At 40.4% G+C, this 20,907-nt stretch overlaps 1 protein-coding gene across 8 annotated transcripts in view; it reads right to left on the minus strand.

Annotated features, from left to right (window-relative positions):
* The window catches only part of CUNH2orf76 (chromosome unknown C2orf76 homolog), a 55,233-nt gene that overhangs the window by 17,483 nt on the left and 16,843 nt on the right, over positions 1–20,907 (minus strand). For all 8 annotated transcript variants that reach the window (XM_040645809.1, XM_040645815.1, XM_040645827.1 and 5 more), the window contains exon 2: positions 14,022–14,166. In XM_040645809.1, the coding sequence (XP_040501743.1) occupies positions 14,022–14,154 (133 nt within the window). In that variant the 5' untranslated portion in view covers positions 14,155–14,166. The remainder of the gene's footprint in view (positions 1–14,021; positions 14,167–20,907) is intronic.

A 20,907-nucleotide genomic window follows, 5' to 3' on the forward strand; every position in this document is an offset into this window, starting at 1 on the left:
TCTTACCAAAACTCAGATAACCTACAATATAACTCTAATTCAGCAAAGAAAACAAAACAAAAACAAATTGAATATTCTTTTTAAAACAGAATTTCAAATGTCTGAGAGGGCATGTATGTCAGAGGGCAATTGGAAATGTACCAAAATTACATATGCATATACCCTTTGACCTAGCAATTCCACTTCAAGAACTGATCACAGAGATACATTCTCACACATGTGTGTACTAGGACATACATACAAGGGTACTAACTGTAGCGCTGTTTACAGGAGCAAATGCTCAGAAAAATCCAAATGCCCTCCAGTGGGTAGGACTTAATAATTAATGTGCCCCAAAAATGAAACACATTTTTCAACTATAAAAAAAAAAAAAGGCAGAGGAAGTACTCTACTAATAAGATCTTCAAGATACGTTAAAGGAAAGCATAAGGCAGACCATCATTTTTAAAGCCGGCCAACTTTTGAGTAAAACGGGGGAAAAGAAAGAATATATTTGTATTTGCTTATATGTCCGTGGGGTGGGGGAGTGCACTGGTCGGAGAACAGAAGCGGGAAGGAGAGTTCTTACTGATTTCCTTTTACATTCTGACCTTAAAACTACATGCATGTGTTATCTATAAAGAAAACTTTCTTAAAAACCCACACATCTGAATTAGGAAACGTGTTTTTCTAGGCACATTTACCTTTTAGAGGTCGAATACATACAAAAATTAAAATATAATTTATTCATTTATGTCAAATGCATTTAAAATGCTTACTACCAGGCATTCCGGAGACAAAGTAAATAAGAAGTTACCAAGACAAGTCCCCACCTTTGAGAGCACATAGTCCATGTCACACCTGTAACAGGGCTTGGTCTCACACGTGGGGTGCTCCCCTGCTACACATTAGAACCACCAAGCCCAGCACGAGCGGAACCGACTCAGCAGTCTGGTCCCAGGCATAGATGTTCAAACACAAAACAGAAAACTAAAACGATTCTTAGCCAAACACATTCGCGTGCGGGCCAGCTAGATGGCCTGAGTGAGTGCACGGGTCAAACAGGAGGGGCTGTGAGATCTGGGAGCATGCACCCCATTAAAGTAGACTGCTGCCATTCCATTGGAATTGGTTCCCTAAAGATTTAAATGAAAACACTAAAAAAAAAAAAAAAAAAGTCTGGGGTTTTAGGTGAAATTTTCCGACTTTTAAAACACTGTAGGCCCAAACAAACCTGTCTGGAGCCCGGATCCACCTGCCCGACACTTGAAACCTCTGGCTTAGGCTTGCCAGAGAACAGAAGCTTCACTTTCTCCTTTTTGTGTCTCACTTATGAATTCTGGGCTGAAGAAGTGTTAATTAAACATCAGAAAGAGGAATTAGATCTGTTTAATTTATTAGCACTTACAGTTCCTGAATAAGACAAAGAAACCCTGTGAAGGCGGGAGAGAAGGAACAGAGGGCTCTGTGAAACCGCTCATGTTTAGAGGTGTCTACATTCGGAGAAATCAAATCACTGTCTTCTGTTCAGTCTGGACTTCTGAGAGAGGAGACAGTGACAGGCAAATGAGAGCGCTTTCGCTTTCCTCCTCGAGGTGTCAGCTCAAGTGCCACTCCACGAAAAGGCCTCCCTTGCCGGCCCTGCTAAGGGCGGGGTCTCCCCTCTAATGGTTTCCTCCATAACATTCCTCACAACCACAGTTCTGTCTGTTCAATTATTGGTCTCCCTTCCCTACTGATTCATAAATAACCCTTGAGACTAAGACGCTAGGCCCCAGCTCTTGAAACCGAAGCCCGTGTCCGGCACATCACAGGTTAATAGATCACGTGTTCCCTGTAGGCAGAAACCACAGTTGATTTTCCTCATTGTGTTACCGGTACCTAAAAGGGTGCCGGGCCCATGTCAGGTGCTTAAAAATATTCGTGAATGAATAAATAGAACTTAAACCCTCCATTTGGCAGTTAAGAACGCCGAGGTCCTGGTGGGCCCAGGGCGTCAGAGCTAGGGCTAGAATCCAATCCTCCCATTTGGCAGCAAGGAGAAGGGGTCTCTTCTGCAGGGGCACAAAGTGACCAGCCATTCAACCCGTGACGGTGAGATAAGAGCTTTGGGGCATATACATATAAAAAGGCCTGAGGAGGAACAGAAAAAGAACAAACAACTTCCTTACCAAACGGGGGGCTTCTCATTTTGCACTACAACGAAGAAGGCTGTGGGCAGTCCTATGAGGACCCGCACTTACATTTCACCCAGAAGTGGAATGGCTGGATCTGACGCTGGGGGTTGGTTTACCATTTTTAAAAAACTGCCAAGTCATCTTCTAAATGGTTCCTCCTCACATTCCTACTCGCAGCACATCTGATCCTTCCACATCCTAGCCAAAACTGGGGTTTTCAGTAATAGACCTTTTTCATTCTATCCATTTCAGCGGGAGTGTTGTGTTCTCACGGTGACTTTAACTAGCACTTCACTACACTAACAATGGTGGGTACCACGTATCTTCTTTCCTCAAGTGTCTGTCATGATATATTCTTCTTCTTTAAATACTGTTGGATTTGATTTGCTAAAATTTGGTTATGAATTTTTATATCTCTTTGTGTTCAAAATGTTGGTTGGTAGCTGTTTTTGGTTTTTTTTTTAGATTTTTTTATTTATTTATGTGACAGAGAGACAGCCAGCGAGAGAGGGAACACAGCAGGGGAGGGGGAGAGGAAGAAGCAGGCTCCCAGCGGAGGAGCCTGATGTGGGGCTCGATCCCAGAACGCTGGGATCACGCCCTGAGCCGAAGGCAGACACTTAATGACTGTGCTACCCAGGCGCCCCATACTCTTTGGTTTTGATATCAGGGTAAGGATGGCCTCAGAAAATCAGGTGATAAGTATTTCCTCGTCTTGAGTTTTATAGAAGAGTTTCTGTAGAATTGGGATTATTTCTTCCTTAAATGTATGGTAGAATTTACCCGTGACTGGAACTGGCACTGGAGTTTTCTGTGAGAAATGTGTTTTAACTACCGTTCATTTTAAAATACAGAATTATTCAGGTTGTCTGTTTGTTAGTGGGCTTCGGTAGTTCGGGTTTTTCAAGGAACTTGTCCACTGTCCTGGGATAACATATTTACGGCATAAAATTGTTTAATGTATTCCTTTGTTATCCGACTCTCACCGCTGATACTGATAACTTGTGTCTTCTCTCTCTTTTTTTTTCCCAATCAGTCCAGCTACAGCTTTATCAATTTCATGTATTTCAAAGAATCAGTTTTGGCTGATTACTGGTTTTCTCTCTGGTTTTCCATTTTCTTCTATAATCTTTATGATTTCTTTTATTCTGCTCACTCTGGATTTAATTTACTTTAACTTTCTTAACACAGAAGCTGAAATCAGTAATTTGAGACCTCTTCTCTTTTTTAATTTAGACATTTCTAGTCCTATAAATATTCTTCTAAGTACTGTTTTACCTGTTTGCCACAAATTTTGAAAAGCTGTGTATTCATTTTTATTCAGTTCATAATACTCTGTCTTTTGATCTCTGCTTTTACACACAGGTTATTTAGCAGTATGCTATTTAGTTTCCAAATATTTCAGAATTTTCCAGAGAGTCTTCTGTCACTGATTTCTAATCTAACCCCACTGTAGTCAGACAATATACACTGTAGGACTTTAATCCTTTTCCATTTGTCATGACCTGTTTTATGGCTTGAAATATAGTCTCTTGGTAAATGTTCTGCGTGCACTTGAGAGGAATGTGTATTCTGCTGTTCGGTGGAGTGTTGTATAAGTGTCACTTTGGTCAAGTTAGTCTAATAGTGTTGTTCAAGTTTTTTGTAAACTTACTGACTTTCTATCTACTTGTTCCATCAATTGTTGAGGGAACAGTACTGAAATATCCCAGTGACTGGAGATTCATTTATTTTTCTTTCAGTTCTGTTAGTTTTGACCTCGTATTTTTGAAGTTCTGTTGTGTCGGGTGCATAAGCATCTAGAATCATTACGTCATCTTGATTAATTGATGCCTTACCATTGTAAAATGACAGTCTTTATCCCTAGTAATATACTCTACTTTGGAATCGACTTTACCTGATTTCACTATAGCCACTCCAGCTTTCTTTTCATTGGTACTGGTATTAGCATGGTATAATTTTTTCATCCTTTTACCTTTAACTGATTTTTATCTTTAAAGTGCATTTCCTATAGGCAACATATAATTTAGGACTTTCTGCTATATGTCTGCCTTTTAATTAGGGTGTTCAGACCACTTATGTTTAATGTGATTATTAATATGACTGGATTTAAATCTACCACTTTGCTATTTGGATTTTGTTTTGTTCTGTCCACATGTTATTTCTTCTTCTACCTTCTTTTGGATTGTCCTATTTCACAATTTTTTATGATTCCATTTTAACCCTTTTGGTGGCATATTATCTATAACTTTTATTTTTATTTTATTTTTTTTAAAGATTTTATTTTATTTGACAGAGATAGAGACAGCCAGCGAGAGAGGGAACACAAGCAGGGGGAGGGGGAGAGGAAAAAACAGGCTCATAGCAGAGGAGCCTGATGTGGGGCTCCATCCCACAACGCCAGGATCACGCCCTGAGCTGAAGGCAGACGCTTAACCGCTGTGCCACCCAGGCGCCCCACATATTATCTATAACTTTTAGGTGATGTGTGTGTGCGTGCACACACAGTTGCTTTAAAGTCTGTAGTAAACAGCTTTAAAGTCTGTAGTAAACATCTTTAATTTATCAATCTACCTCCAAGCAATACTGTAACACTTTATAGTGAAAGAATCTTATGCTTCCATTTCTCCCCTCCCAGCCTTTGTGCTAGGGCATGTATTTTCCACAAACCCCACAACACATTATTACTGTTTTTCTTTACGTGATGAAATATATTTGAAGAAAAATTATAAGGAAAAAAAAGGCTTTCATATTTACCCATGTTTACCATTTCCTGTAGTCTTCGTTTCTTTGTGTGCCTCCAGATTTCCATCTGGTATCATTTCCCTTCTGTTGGAAGAAGGCCCTTTAGCATTTCCTATAGATTAGGTCTCCTGGTGATGGACTCTCTCAGTTTTTATATGTCTAAAGTCTTTATTATGCCTCCATTTCTGAAAGATGGGAATAGAATCCTAGACTGACTTTCTTTCAATACTTTAAAGATGTCACTCCACTATCTTCTGACATGGATTGATTCTGATGAGAAGTCTGATGTCTTTCATCCTTGTTCCTCCTTATGTAATGTGGTTTTTTGGGGTTTTTTTCCAGCTGCTTTTAAGATTTTCTCTTTATCACCAGCTATAGGCAATTTGATTATATATGCCTCGGTGTTTCTTTTGCTTGGGGATTTGTTGGACTGCTCCACTATGTGGGTTTATAGTTTCTATCACATTTGTAAAATTTTCAACCATCATTTCTTCAAATATGTCTTCCGTTCCCCTGTTCCAGCTCCCATCCTCATGGCCTCCAATTACATATATATCTGGCTAGTGGAAGTTGCCCTACCCCTCTCTACTGCTCTATTTATCTCTCCTTCAGTCTTTTGTCTATGCTTTTAGATGGCTTTTGTTGCTTTGTTTTCCATTTTACCGATCTTTTCCTCTGCCCCATCTGATCTACACGTTAATCTCCATCTCAAAATCATTTTTTTCATCTCTAGCTCCATTTGGGTCTTTTTTTCATATCCTCCATCTCTAACAGGTTCAATTGTCCCTCTACCTTCTTGAGCATTTGCAATATAGTTATAAAAACTTTCAATTGTCCTTGTGTACTAATTCTGTCATCTGTAACTTTTCTGGGCTGACTGATTTCTCTCTGAATTATGGTTCATATTTTCCTGCTTCTTTGCATGCCTGGTAAGTTCTGATTTGATGCAGGTCATTGTGAATCTCACCTTGTTTGAGTGCTGGATATTTGTGTATTTCTGTAAACATCCCGAGCTTTGCTAAATTACTTAGAAACTGTTAGATCCTTTTGAGTATTGCTTTTGAGATTTGTTAGGTGAGAGTAGGGTGGAATTTACTCAAGGGTTAATTCTGCCTTACAATTTCAGCAATACCCCTCTAGATACTCTGCCTGATAACCTGTAAATTACAAGGTCTTCCACTCTGGCCGGTGTTCAAACAAACGACTATTCCCAGGCCTATATGGGCTCTGAGCGTTTTGCCTTCTGCTACCTTCAGGTTGTTCCTTACCTGGTGTCTGTTAGTTTCCTCACACACTTGTGCCAACTGTATTCAACTGAAGACACATGCTCTGCAAATCTTCTAAGACACTGCAAATGTTCAGAGTGTTCTCTTTGTTCAGCCCTCTCCACGCCAGAGAACTCTCCAGGCTCCGCTCCAGACTGCCAGCTCTGACTCCTGAACTCAGTTTTACCTGCATTCCCCTGCCCTGCTCTGTAGCCTAAAGACTCTCTCCAGGCAGTAAGGTGGCACAGTCATAGGGGCCACCTTGTTTGTTTCTCCTACCCCAGGGACCACTGTCTTGTGGGCCTGATGTCCAATTTCTGAAAACCACTGTTTCATGAATTTTGCATAGTTTTTTCAGTTGTCTCAGATGGAAGAGTAAGTTCAGTCCCTGTTGTTCACCTTGGCTGAAAGGAAAAGTCTGTGGCATATCTATTACATTCTGAAAAGTATTTTCCACTTTGCACAGAGTTTTCTTTTCATTTTATCTTTCCCCACCTTTGAACTTAACTTTGAGACCAAGTGAACTTTTCCAGAAGATTTTGGGATTACAGGATGAATTCTGCAAAAAACCAATTTAATATTTCATTATTGCAAAGTTCACAAGAAGGTAACCATTAACTTTACTCATTCATTTAGGTCACCATAACAGGCATCTATAGAAAAATTATTTAGTAAAATAAGGCAACTTAATAAATATACTGCTGGCAGTTAGGATGCCAAAAAAAAAAAAAAGTCTGAAATGTTAAAACACACATTTCAATGTAAAAATCAATAAAGTTTTGAACATTATTAAAATATTGATGGACAATAAAATAATTCTTTACACCTCACAGTAAAGCCTTTAAAAATAAAAGGGATATAATTTGTAACTTAGTTTTAGGTGCTAGATATACATTTGAAGACTTTTAAGAAAGCATGACCACCTCCAGAAAAAAAAGAAATTGACTAATTTAATGACTAATCTGTATGAGCAAGAATACCAAATATCAACCATTAATCAGAACGATGAACCAACATTATAACCTAATCAGGTCCTGTCTGATTTTATAGTAAGATCTATCAAGATGCTTTTCACTTTAATTATGAAATAATCTAAACATAAAAAGTGTGGAGAATAGGGGCACCTGGGGGGCTCAGTCGTTTCAAGTGTCGGACTCTTGGTTTCAGCTCAGGTTGTAATCTCAGGGTCGTGGGATCGAGCCCCATGTCAGGTTCCACACTGGGCACATGCAGAGCCTGCTTAAAATTCTCTCTCCCTCTCCTTCTGCCCCTAGTGCCCCTGCTTGCTCTCTCTCTAATAAATAAATAAATCTTAAAAAAAAAAGTGTGAAAACTCATTTAACCCACCAACCATATTTAATATATTGTCATGACTGCTTCAGATCCTTTACTATTTTTTACTAAATAAAACAACATGATACGGGTGAAATCTTCTGTTTTACCCTAGTGTCCTTATTCCCTACTTCCTAGAGATAACCACTGACCGCCCCTCACTTAACACGTCCCCTTTATTGTTAAACTCTCATTCCATAAGTCACAACCACAGAAAATATTTTGTGCTATTTTAAGTTTATAGAATTAAATATTTAAACTAAAGAATCTACAGTATATTTTATAGTACAAACAAGAGAACATTCCTCAACATAACGTTGAAGGAAGAGTCCCTTTGTGACACGGTGATAATGTACTATGACTTTGCTACTGCATATTACCCTGTTCCTTTCTAAAAAAGAGGGGCACCGGACGACTGCTTCTTTACAGCAGAATGCGAAATAATAAACATAAAAAGAATCACAGAGTAAGAAAAATCCTGATTTTTGTAAACATCAATGATTCAGGTAGGGATCATCGAGAGATACTAAAACTACCGGAAACAGGATAGGTGAATGGTCTCAATGTTTATCACTCCGTACGCTACTTATTAATCAGAAAGGTCCTTTCACAACAGAGAAATCTGGTAGACAGTGCCTTAACCAAATGACTGAAATATGTGCAACCAGTAACAGGGCAAAGCAACATCAAGTGCTTTCTGAAATGATGCAACAGGAAGGCATCACCTCCACCCATTTCAACAAAGTATTCATGTAAAGGCCTGCTAATCAACACTTCAGGTTTTGTGTGACATACAGTCTGGGCCACAATTGTGGCTACGGTCCAAGAAACTTCATTTATAGAAACAGGTGGCACGTCAGTCTTACCTTGTCATAGTCTGCAACCTACAGAGTAATCCAGCCAAAAATGTTTAACCTGACTCTAAGCATGAGAAAACAATCAAATAAATCCAGGTTGTAGGACATTCTGTAAGAACACGGACCTAGATTTAAAAAAAACAACAACAGGGGCACCTGGGTGGCATAGCGGTTAAGCGTCTGCCTTTGGCTCAGGGCGTGATCCTGGCGTGATGGAATCGAGCCCCATATCAGGCTCTTCTGCTATGAGCCTGCTTCTTCCTCTCCCACTCCCCCTGCTTGTGTTCCCTCTCTCGCTGTCTGTCTCTATCTCTGTCGAATAAATAAATAAAATCTAAAAAAAAAAAAAAAATACAATGACAGACAAAAGGTGGGGGGCTGTTCCAGATTAAAGGAAATTAAGAAGACAGGATGTGCCATGAAAAGATACAGTGGAACCCTAAATACATGTTTCTAAGTGAAGGAAACCAGTCTATAAAGGCTACATATTTTGCAAATCCAAGCACGTGATATCCTGGAAGAAGCAAAACTAGAGACAGTAAAGAGATTAGCGGTTGCCTGGGGCTTGCAGGGGAGGATGACTAGGTGAAGCATGGAGGATTTTTATGGCAGTGAAACTGTTCTGTACGTCAGTGTAATGTGACACAACATTACTCATTTGTTGAAACCCACGGAACTTTATAGCATCAAAAGTGAACTTTAATATACGCAAAGTAAAAAAAACCTACACCATTTAGGAGGACAGAGGATCCCAGGGAAGAATGCAGACGGTGACAAGGGAATCAAGACGTACTGTAAATGTATGAAACAACTTTCCTGGGGATGGTGGAGGAAAAGCTGCTGACGTCAGTAACTGTGGCAATGAAGAGTTTTTTTTAAGTCTAAGGCAAAAGAAACTGCACAAAAGCGCTGACCTCTAAGTTAACATCAAATTGCTTCCCAGAGGGTATGGATTAACGACTCTGTACACTGGAATTAAAGAATTAAATAAATGGAGGGCAAATGATGGGAGCCAGACTTCTCACTCTTCGAGTGGGAATATACGCAAGGGAAGGAAGCCAGAAGGATACACATTGGAATGGACTGTAAAACATCAGGAAGGACTCATGTTTAACATACAGATACAGATGGTGACATGAAAATACTCATAGATATGTGTATGCACACAGGTGGATCTATTTCTTTGCCCTTTCAGCTGAGAGATTTTTAAAGAACAATAGTCAGGAGGAGAGAGAACCTAGCACCCAGATCTGGCTCTCAGGAACCGGGACTCCTTTGAGAACTGGCTAATCCTGGGATTGGGGCGGCGTACGCCCACGATGAGCCTGAAGCATTTTATAGCACCAGAAAGTGAGAAAGTACTCAACACACACACAAGGCACACATCAGAGGGGCACAGAAGACAACTGAAAAGTCCCCAGTGGCCAGAGCCAGAAGAGTTTGCACAACAAAACAAAAACTTCCCTGCAGAAGAATTCCAAATAAATGATGTAGCTAATCCCCACCTCAAAGGAGGGGAAATGGAACTCCCCAAGCAAATTCCACTAGAGAGCTGTCCTACAATAGGCTTGACCAGTGCTCCTCAAAACGGTGAAAGCTATCAAGCAGGGAAGACATCTGAGGAACCCAAATGGCCCAGAGGAACCTTGGGAGACGTGACAATTAAATGTAGTGTGGAGTTCTAGAAGAGATCCTGGAACAGAATAAAGATATTAGGTAAAAACTATGGAAACCAAGAGAAACCATGGACATTAATTAATGATGCCTCAATATTGGCTCATTCATTGCAACAAATGTAGCCGACTAGGTAAGACATTAATGACAGGGCAAAGTGTGGTCAGGAACATCAGATACAAAGAAACATACAAACTAACTACCTCTTCTAGTATTCAGCCAATAGAACAGCTGCTTTACAGAGTAACATACCACCAGGAGTAAGGAGGGATAGGGAAGGAGTTTTGAACTAGAAGGTTAGGCAAATCCTCTACAGCTTTTTTCTGTTTCATGGGTGGACTGATTTTAAACTTTTCAGAATCAAGACTTGAAGGATTACAAAATATTCAAATGCTTCCAAATCAAAGAATAATTAAAAGGTGTTATATTATCTAGACAGTTGGTTTCTACACTGTTCTGAATCTAGAAAATTAGTCGTCTATATAAGGTAGTATCATACAGTACATCTTTGATCAGAACATCATGTCCATTCCCTGTATGTTAACGTCAGATTTATTTTCTTATTTACATACTAATACATAAATATAAACTTATGTGTTTAATTTATATTTATTTATAAATAGAGGTGTTTATATTTATTATATTTATTCAACTTTAGGTTTTAATAGCATGATGTTGGGAAACAGTGATTCTCAGTAAGTATGAATCCAGTTTAACTCAGGTTCCTTTGCGGAGGGAGAAACAGACAGTTATGACAGGAAACGAGCTAGAATAAGGATGGCAAAAGGTGAACAGTTAGAAAGGCAAGAAGGCATCTAAAATAACCCCTCCTCCTCAAAAAAATAACCCCAAAAGATCATCCATCACCATGACCATTTCTGGCTGTAAGCAAAATTCACTATGCCACGGTGTCAAACCACTCTTCTAGCTTTCAGGGTTCAAAACACTAGAGCAAGGGGCACTCAAGGCAAAGACTCTTGACACTGAGTGAATCCGTTTACGTTGGAGATCCCACTTAGCAAGTAAAGCAGTAGAAAAGAATAGAAGCAACTTAGTGTGGTGCGTAAGAGTACATATGCTACTGGAGGGGAGGTGGGTGGGAGGAGGGGGCAACTGGGAGACAGGCATTGAGAAGGGCACGTGATATGATGAGCACTGGGCATTACATGCAACTGATGAATGACTGAACACTACATCTGAAACTAATGATGTACTGTCTGTTGGCTAATTGAGTCTACATTTTAAAAGAAGTACATATGCTAAGCGAAGTCAGTCAGAAAGACAAATACTGTATGATTTCACACATACATGGAATTTAAGAAACAAAACAAATGAACCTAGGGGAAAGGAAGGAAACCTAAAATAAGATAAAACCAGAGAGGGAGACAAACCATAAGAGACAAACTAAGAGTTGCTGGAGGGGAGGTCAGTGATGGGCATTAAGGAGGGCACTTGATGAAATGAGCACTGGGTGTTATATGCAACTGATGAATCACTAAATTCTACCCCTGAAACTAATAATACGCTATGTTAATTAATTGAGTTTAAATTTAAAAAAATTTTTTGAAGAGTACATGTGGTACAGTTCAACTGCCTAGGATGACTTGCGGCTTCGCCTTTTATCAGCCGTGTAAGCTCAGGCAAGTTTCTTAACCTCTCTGTTCCTTAGTTTCTTCACCTATAAAATGGGATAGAACAGTTTCTACTCTAGAAGGATGAAATAAGGGGCACCTGGGGGGCTCAGCTGATTAAGCGTCTGCATTCAGCTCGGGTCATGATCCCAGGGTCCTGGGATCGAGTCCCACGTGGGGTTCCCTGCTCAGTGGGGAGCCTGCTTCTCCCTCTCCCTCTAACACTTCCCCTGCTTGTGCTCCCACATTCTCCCTCCCTAATAAATAAATAAAATCTAAAAAAAAAAAAAAAAAGGATGAAATAAGATCATCTAGTTTAAGTTCTCAGCACAGTACCAAGCACATAGTAATGTTTGCTGTTATTATTACTTGAAAAATTCCCCAGAAATAAACTCTTTGGTCTTTGTTATGTACAAAATTAGAAAAGGCAGATATGTGGACCACCAACCTTTCAGAGCAGATCCACAGTGCCTCCAATCAGACAGACTTGGGCACAGAGCCCACAGCTCAAGAGCCCACACCCAAAAGTTCACCTTTTAGTCAGTGGGACAAATTTCCCACAGGTACAACTGAAACAAGGAGCAGTTATGTTATTACAAACACAGGTGAGAGACGTGGGCAGGTAGGGTTGCGCATCACGCTGTGACCCATACCATTGCTCTGATGGGGAAGGCACCTATATGGTACCTGGGAAGAGAAGAGCACAGTGATGGGGGTGGGGGGTGCATCTTCTGCCACTGCAGTAGCCTGAAGGTTACACCTCATTCTCAAGGACTTCGAGAAGAACTTACCCTGCACTGTACCAAGAACATCACAGTACTTACTATGACAATCCTAAGAAACACTGTAATCCATAATATGCATAAAGATTTCAAAACAAGAAATACAGGGATTTGTTTTTCTTTCAAAATCCAAATACACTTCTGGTGTTCTCTTTTCAAAAGCAAGACACTGTAATTGGCAATACCTTAGTATCAACAAATGCTCCATAGGTCAGCCTACAGTTACTTTAAGGAGTAATTATGTTCTCTTTATGAAATCTTTTACAGTTACTGCAAAGGAGACTAACTGGTCTGTCGTCTGTATAGGTCACCTACCCTGCCTACTCCTTACCTAGGTAACACTGAGAAGTAAAACTACCCAAAGTGGGAATTTTTTGCCCTATTTTTGCAACTTTTCTGTGTCTGAAATTTTGTCAAAGTAAAAAAAAAAATTATTAAGATAATATAAAGTAAGACATTTGTCAAAACTCATGGAATTATAATCTGTACACCATATGTAAATGACATTTCAATTAAAATAATAAAAGTTCATTCTAGATGTTTTATCAAATGTTGATGACTAGAACACTTTGATAATTAAAAACGGGTTAGGAATCCATTGAGGTCCTATCAAAAGTCTTCACTTGGGACGCCCGGGTGGCTTGGTCGCTTAAGCGTCTGCCTTTGGCTCAGGTCATGATCCCAGGGTTCCAGGATCAAGTCCCACATCAGGCTCCCTGCTCAGTGGGGAGCCTGCTTCTCCTTCTGCCTGCTGCTCCCCCTGCTTGTGCGCTCACTCTCTCTCTCTCTCTCTGATAAATAAATAATAAATAAACAAATAAATAAATAAATAAAATCTTTGGAAAGGGAAAAAAAGGCTTTGCTCACTTTCTGCCTATTGAATTTTACGCTCAAAATGATAAAGTAGCATCAGCTGGTCTGGCTGTCATTTCTGTGATCTCAGTGAACAACAGCTCTCATGGTTTTCCGGCCGTACAGAGGCCGTCTCTGTGCTCAGCCAGGTGACACAATTAGCTACATTGCATTCCCTTGTTAATCAACCTCCAAATACATAAACCCTTTATAAGAAAACCTAGATCTTAATTTTTATTTAATTTAAAAAAAAAAAAGTGGGCACCTGGGTGGCTCAGATGGTTAAACGTCTGCCTTCAGCTCAGGTCATGATCCCAGGGTCCTCAGTCCTTCATTGGGCTCCCTGCTCGGTGGGGAGCCTGCTTCTCCCTCTACCCATCCCCCCTGCTCATGCTCTCTCCCTCCCTCCCTCTCTCTCTCTCATAAATAAAATCTCTAATAAATAAAATCTTTTAAAAAGTTAAAAAAATAAATAATAAATAATAAAAAAGGAGGGAAAAAAGGGAGAAGCCACACACGGGGATACGAACTCCTGAGGTGGGCGCACACAGTGCTAAATGGGCCTCGGGAAGGTACTTCTAGCTGCGCAGAGCAGGAGCTGACCTGGTACCTGGCTGAGAACCGAGATTAAGATCTTTCAAAGTATTTTTAAAAAATTACCATCCATGTAAGAGTCAACTATTTTTTCAAAATACTAATAAAGCAAAATGACTAAGACATCTCATACCTTGCTTTAGAAATAATATAAATTCCTTTGTAGTTTGGTCCAAATTAACTCCATGGTATACTACAGGCCTGAAATTGCGATGCTCAAATGAACGAATGAGGCGAACTGTAATGGTCACTTCTTTCGAAGCCATGCGGAGAAATTCCTGTGACAAGGGACATGAGAACAGTCTAAATAACGTCAAATCACAATAATCTACATCAATTCACAATGATCTACAAGCCTGCACTCCCACCATGAGCCCCACGGGGCCCAGCCATCTCTCCCGCATCGTATGGTTACTCACAGTCTCCAAACCCAAGCAGATCCCGGGTCCCAAGCTTACTCCCACCTATCCACTGTGACCCTGGACAGCTTGGTCACCGTTGCTAATGTCCTGATTGGCACAAAACGATAAATCTCTCTCTCTCTTCCTCTGCCCCTCCCTTCCCCTCTTAAAAACAACAACAAACAAAAAACAATGCAGCCAGGATTCAAGGGTCAGTTTAATTCCCAAGTCCATGCTCTAACATACTATTGGAAAATCATGCCAAATTATTTCCTCTCCAAAAATTTGCAAAGTTGCCAATATTCTAAAGATACAGTTATGGTATATTTCTCTCTGGTAGTAACTGCTTCATGGTACTTTCAACTTTACATATAATTTTCAGCCATAATATACAATTTTACTAGGAAAAAATACCCATAATACTACACATAAGAAAGGATGTCTAACCTCACTAGGAATCAGAGAAATTCAAGATAATGAGACCTATCACTCACAGGACTAACAAACAAACAAACAAAATCTGATAATACCTAGTGTTGGCAAGGAGGGGTGTAGAGCAGTGAGAATTTAATCAGGGAAGGTGGGCATCCCCAACAGGTATCTTTTGATGCAGCAATTTCATTCAAAGGTACCCTAGGGAATCTGAGAAATATGTGCACAAGAAGAACACTTTATTAATTGCGAAGACTGGAAACATGTCCACCAACAGAAGAGATAAGGAAATTATGGCATACAGTGGAAGAGTACAAGCAGCAAAAATGAATGGACCTATGCATCAGCATAAATGAATCTCAAAAATATTATGGCAAATGAAAAAAAAAAGCAGGTTGCAGAAGAGTCACGGTACCCCACCATTTGTACTAAAGTTCAGAAACATAGCTTTTATTATGTTTAAAAGGAGATAACTGTTATTTCTGAGGCAGAGGAAGGATTATGCAATGAGAGAGAAGTACATGGGCCAATTATATGGGTAAAATTTCATATCTTAAGCAGGATTTCAGGTACATGGATAGTGTATTACTCTTTATGCCTTTTAGTGTGTCTGGACTATTTCATAATATACACAAACAAGCCATACTCATTTGGCCTAGAAAGTCTCTCTGTATCATACAATGCTTAAACAAGTATTTTACCAAGGTTGAGAGGATATATAGCACATTATGTGTGAAAAGCAAAGGTTCAAGCTGTTTTAATACATAAATTTATAATTAGAATTTATATTGTTTATACTTAAATGAATGGTTCTTAATGAACTGAATTATTTTTTCCCCTCTAAAATAAGGTAAGGGCTCACCTTATAATCTTGCTTAGTACTTAATGACTTCAAATTAACAATTGGAATGGATAATTCCAATATTAGCGATGACTCTATTTCTTCTTAAATCTGGATTACGATGTTGCTCCCAAATTCTGATCCTAGAATCTATCAAGTATTAGCAGTTCAGCAGACATTTACGAAATTACAATGTAAGATATACTGAAGTACTTGATAAAGTATACTTCTTGAAAAAGGGATACTGTAAAAGATTTCTGTAAAAGATTTTAGAAGCAGTGTTACAGGTTTGCTGAAACCATGACCACTTCTTCCTCCTGTCATGCAGCTCCCACAACAACAAAGCAGCCCTCCAAGACACACGCACACACATCCAGGCACACATGCTAGAAAGCCCTATAGTGTAGTCCAAAGTCCCCAAAGAGTTTAGACGTGGACAGATCTAACTAAAAATCAACTCCATCTTTTTGTTGCAACACATAGTTGGATCTCACGTGATAGACTCAATGAATAGTAGCCGCTTTTAGCAACAGTCAGTTTGGGATAAAATAGGTTTGGGCATAAGGACAGCTAACGTAGGCAGAAGATCCTAGACTCCCAGGTGCAATAAATAAATCATATAAATGGTCTAAGGAGGCTGGGCAGACTGGCACATGCGTGCCTTAATGAAACTTTCATAATTAGAGGTTTGTTCCTTCCACTTAATAAAAAGCTGCCCAAATGTCATACTTAAATAGTTGAAATTTTGAATTTGCATTAATATCTAATTTTGGTCAGCAATGCACTGTCACCTTCATCAGAAATTTGTTATACTTTATACTCAGTCACTAAAGAATAATAGCTACCTATAATAAGGAGGCAACCATTACCTGATTTGTCTTAAGGACTGCAGGAATTACAGCTTGTGGGGGCACCTGGGTGGCTCAGTCTGTTAAGGGTCTGCTTTTGTTTTTTTTTTTAAGATTTTATTTATTTATTTGACAGACATAGAGACAGCCAGTGAGAGAGGGAACACAAACGGGGAGTGGGAGAGGAAGAAGCAGCCTCATAGCGGAAGAGCCTGATGTGGGGCTTGATCCCACAACGCCGGGATCACGCCCTAAGCCGAAGGCAGACACCCAACGACTGCGCCACCCAGGCGCCCCCTAAGGGTCTGCTTTTGGCTCAGGTCATGATCCCAGGGTCCTGGGATCCAGCCCCTCTTGGTGGGGGGTGGGGGGTGGGGGGTGGTTTCTCTCTCTCCCCTTCTCCCTTTACCCTTCCCCCCACCCCCTGCCCTCCCACTCCCACTCGTGCTCACTCCTTGCATGCTCGCTCTATCAAATAAATAAATAAAATCTTTAAAAAAAAAACACTACAGCTTGTTAGTTTAGGGAGGCAGGCATACTGAAGAGACAATTTAGAAAGCTAATATTACAGATTATAAAACGTGATATTTTCCCAGAGGTTCAACTTACTTAAAAAAAAAAAATCTGGTCAAATTTAAAAGGCATCCCACTGAAGCGACAGAGAAACCAAAACAAATAAAAACTTTGGAACAAATTAATAAAAAATATTCAAGGACAGATAAAAGATTTGAATAAATGAAATGACCAAGTTGTTAATTATGAAGACTCAAAGTTGTAAAGAAATCAATTCTCCCCTAAATTCACCTAGAAACTGAATAAAATCTCAACCAAAATATAAAAGGATGCCTTGGGGGACCTGTCACAAATATGTCTAAAATCTATCCGGAAGAATAAATTTATGAGCTTAGTCAGCAAAGTCATAAAAAAAAAGGCAGCACCAATTATCAAAACACATTATTAAGCAATTAGTCAGACATATAATCGTACATGAAGAAGCTGGTATGATTCATATATTCACAGAAGTCAGTAATAAAAATTTTAAAGGACAATTAAGCCGTAGTAATTTAAGTTGTAATGATGAAGCAGGGAAAACTGGCAAATCAGTGGAACACAACCGAAAATTCAGAAACAGATTCAAGATTAGAGAATTTAGTATAAAAGTGGTGTTTGACATTAGTGGGGAAAAGATAGTTTATTTAATAAATGGCATTGGGAAAAACTGGTCAGATATTCAGAGAAAAGTAATGCTAGATCCTTACCTCATCCCTTATACAAAAATAAATCCGACATGGAACAAATATTCACATTTAACTGTAAAATCACAGAGAGGCACCAGAAAAATGGGCACATATTTTTATAAACTTAAGGTAAGAAAGGCCTTCCTAAGTGAATAAAAATCAGCAACCACCCAGAAAGAGACTGATACGTATTACAACAGAAATATGTAAGAAAAGACTGACACCTTAGTAGAAACATGGGTAAAGCCACCCAGGTGGCTCAGTCAGTTAAGCACCGGCCCTCCGCTCAGGTCACGATCTCAGAGTCCTCAGAAGAAGCCGTCATCAGGCTCCCTGCTCAGCGGGGAGCCTGCTTCTCCCTCTCCCTCTGCCTCCCACTCTGCCTATTTGTGCTCTCTCCGTCAAATAAATAAAATCTTAAAAAAAAAAAACCATCCAAGTTCAGACTAGGAAATTCTGTTCAATAAATGATCTGGTTTCTTTTTTTCTTTTCTTTTTTTAATTTATTTGTCAGAGAGAGAGAGAGAGAGCACAGGCAGGGGGAGCAGCAGGCAGAGGGAGAAGCAGACTCCCGACTGAGCAACGAGCCCAATACGGAGCTCAGTCCCAGGACTCTGGGGCCATGACCTGAGCTGAAGGCAGACATTTAACTGACTGAGCCACCCAGGCGCCCCTGACTTGGTTTCTTCAGTAAATAAATAACACAAGAAATAAGGCGAAGATGATTATAAATTAAAAGAGACTTAAAGAGATCAACCAATGCAAAACTTTAGATCGCTTCTGATTTACATAAATGTTTTTACTGCGAGAAATTTTAAACATATAAAAAAGAGACAATGACGATGATATTAGAAATTAATGTTAATTCTCTTTATTTGATAGTATTTTTCAGTTCTTATCTTAAAAGAGTAAGGTAGATATAGGCGAAATGGTATGAATGATTTGCTTTCAAATAGCTGGCAGAGCAAAAACCAGTAGAATACAGATGAAAAGAAAGAATGGCAGAATATTGTTAACTGCTCGAGCTGGGTATATATGAGACCTTGTCATGCTATTCTACTGTTTTATACGTGTAAAATTTCTCACAATAAGAACATTTTAAGGAAAGTACACAAAGATGTACATTCAAGGAACTTGTTTTTCAGTGAAGTGCTTCTAACAGTTAACAAAAATTAGAATCCATCTACATGCCCATCAATGGAGAACTGCCTAAGTAAACTCCGTAAGATAAAATCCCCTGCAGCCACTAAAGGGCGATACGGATCCATGGACACTACTTTGAAAGACGCTATGACAGATTAGGGAGTGAAAACAGAAGCTAGAAAGCCACGGGTATGTGGTGTCTCCATAAGCACACAGAGACGTCCAGAGCGGCATTTACCAAAACGTGGACAGCGGCTATCTCCGAATGGGAGAAATATAAGAGACTTCTGTTTTATGTATGTTTAATATTGCTTGATGTTTTAATAATGATTATGTGTTTTTAAGTTATGCTGTTTCTTTTTTTTTTTTTTTAAGATTTTATTTATTTATTTGACAGAGAAAGAGAAACTTCATAACTGACATGCAGTTAAGGGGTACCAATAAATCTCAAATGCATGCAGCAGAGCTCCCTGAAGTAGGTCACACACCCAGGACGAGTCTCATCTTGTCTAAGATGGCACCAAGGCCCTCCGCACCCAGCCCCTCCCTCCTCTCTGATGCTATCTGTCACCGCCACAATCCACCTTCCATATAGCACTCCAGCAGCCAAGGCAGCCCACAGGCTCCCGCACATACCACGCTGCTTCCAAGCCTCGGCCATACCCTTCCGCTCCGGCTTCCCCCACACTTCCTCTGTCCCAAGCCTCTTTGCGTCACCACGCAGGCAGCCTTCAAAACTCAGGCAGGACCACCTGCTCCAGCTCACCCTTGCTCCAGCTCCTCCTTTGCCCCGGCCTCAGCTGCCAGCCCTGCTGGCTGCCCACAGCACCTGGTGGTGCCGCAGGGAAGACAGCTGTTCAAAGGGTCTGGCCCAACAGCCCCTTGGGGGAAAGAATGTTATACGGATTCTTTGGGATACCCAGCAACATGTGTGGCCTGAGGCACACCAGAGCCCCCAACAATGTCAGCAGAACCAAGTGCAGCTAAGGGGCTGAGGAAAACCTGAATCCTTCCCTGCACTGCAGTCATAGTACCTCGGGCCTATGAGCTTTTCCACTGCCCATGAAAATATTTGAGACCTTAGGGCGCCTGGGGGGCTCAGTCAGTGAAGCGTCTGCCTTCGGCTCAGGTCATGATCCCGGGGTCCTGGGATGGAACCCCACGTCCGGTTCCCTGCTCAGTGGGGAGCCTGCTTCTCCCTCTGCCCCTACCCACCCCCCACCCCGCCCCCGGCTTGTGCGCATGCATGCGAGCTGTCACAAAAATAAATAAAATCTTTTTTAAAAAAAAGAAAATATTTGAGACCTTAAAGAAAAGCCTTATTGCTCCAGAATATGAAAACTTTTAAAAATCAGAATTAACGTTTAATCAAATACCTACGCCATATGACATTTCAGCAGCAGCTCAACTCTATCCGTAATTACATGTTAGGTTAACATAGAATATGGGTGAGGGCGTAAAAAAAAAGAGAGAGCGAGAGAGACAGCGACAGTGCCTGGGGTTAGGAACGTCTTTAAACCTCCCTGCCTAAAAAAACAAAAACAAAAAAACAAGAACCCGTTCTGGCTGATACTTACCCGACTGGATTGGGATAATGAAGAAGTCACCATATCCAAAGCACACTCAACTCTTGAAAACAAAGAAACAAACAAAAGAAACACACAACCTGTGTCGGAACCCTCTCACAGGGAGTTCCCAGGTCCCCGACAGGTAACCGGTGTTTCATCAGAGCCAAGAACAGATGCAGCCCAGCAGCCTCCCCTTCTGGCCTAGAATTCCCTGGTCCTTACAGGACAGGTCGGCGCTGTTTTTTTATGGCCTAGGCTCTAGCAGCGTGAACGGTGAAGGTGGAAATTCAGCATGGAATGGTCAAGGGAAAGCCAAGCCAAGCTGCATGCCAGCCTCCCTAAAGACCCAGCTGTTCTCATTCCAAGCTGGCTCCTCTCCTCATTGCAAAATTCTGAGTTGAAGGACTGTCAACCAGTTGGCACAGGCTCCTGAGGTGAAAAAAAATCGAGCACCGTAGGTAAAAAGGCTCAGGACCTCCCGTGATGATAAGTACAAAATATGCATTCTCGCAGAACACTCAGTTGTTGACATTAGGTTGACCTCTATC

This window comes from Ursus maritimus, unplaced genomic scaffold, assembly GCF_017311325.1.
Source record: "Ursus maritimus isolate PB19 unplaced genomic scaffold, ASM1731132v1 scaffold_1, whole genome shotgun sequence".
Classification (NCBI taxonomy): Eukaryota; Metazoa; Chordata; class Mammalia; order Carnivora; family Ursidae; genus Ursus; species Ursus maritimus.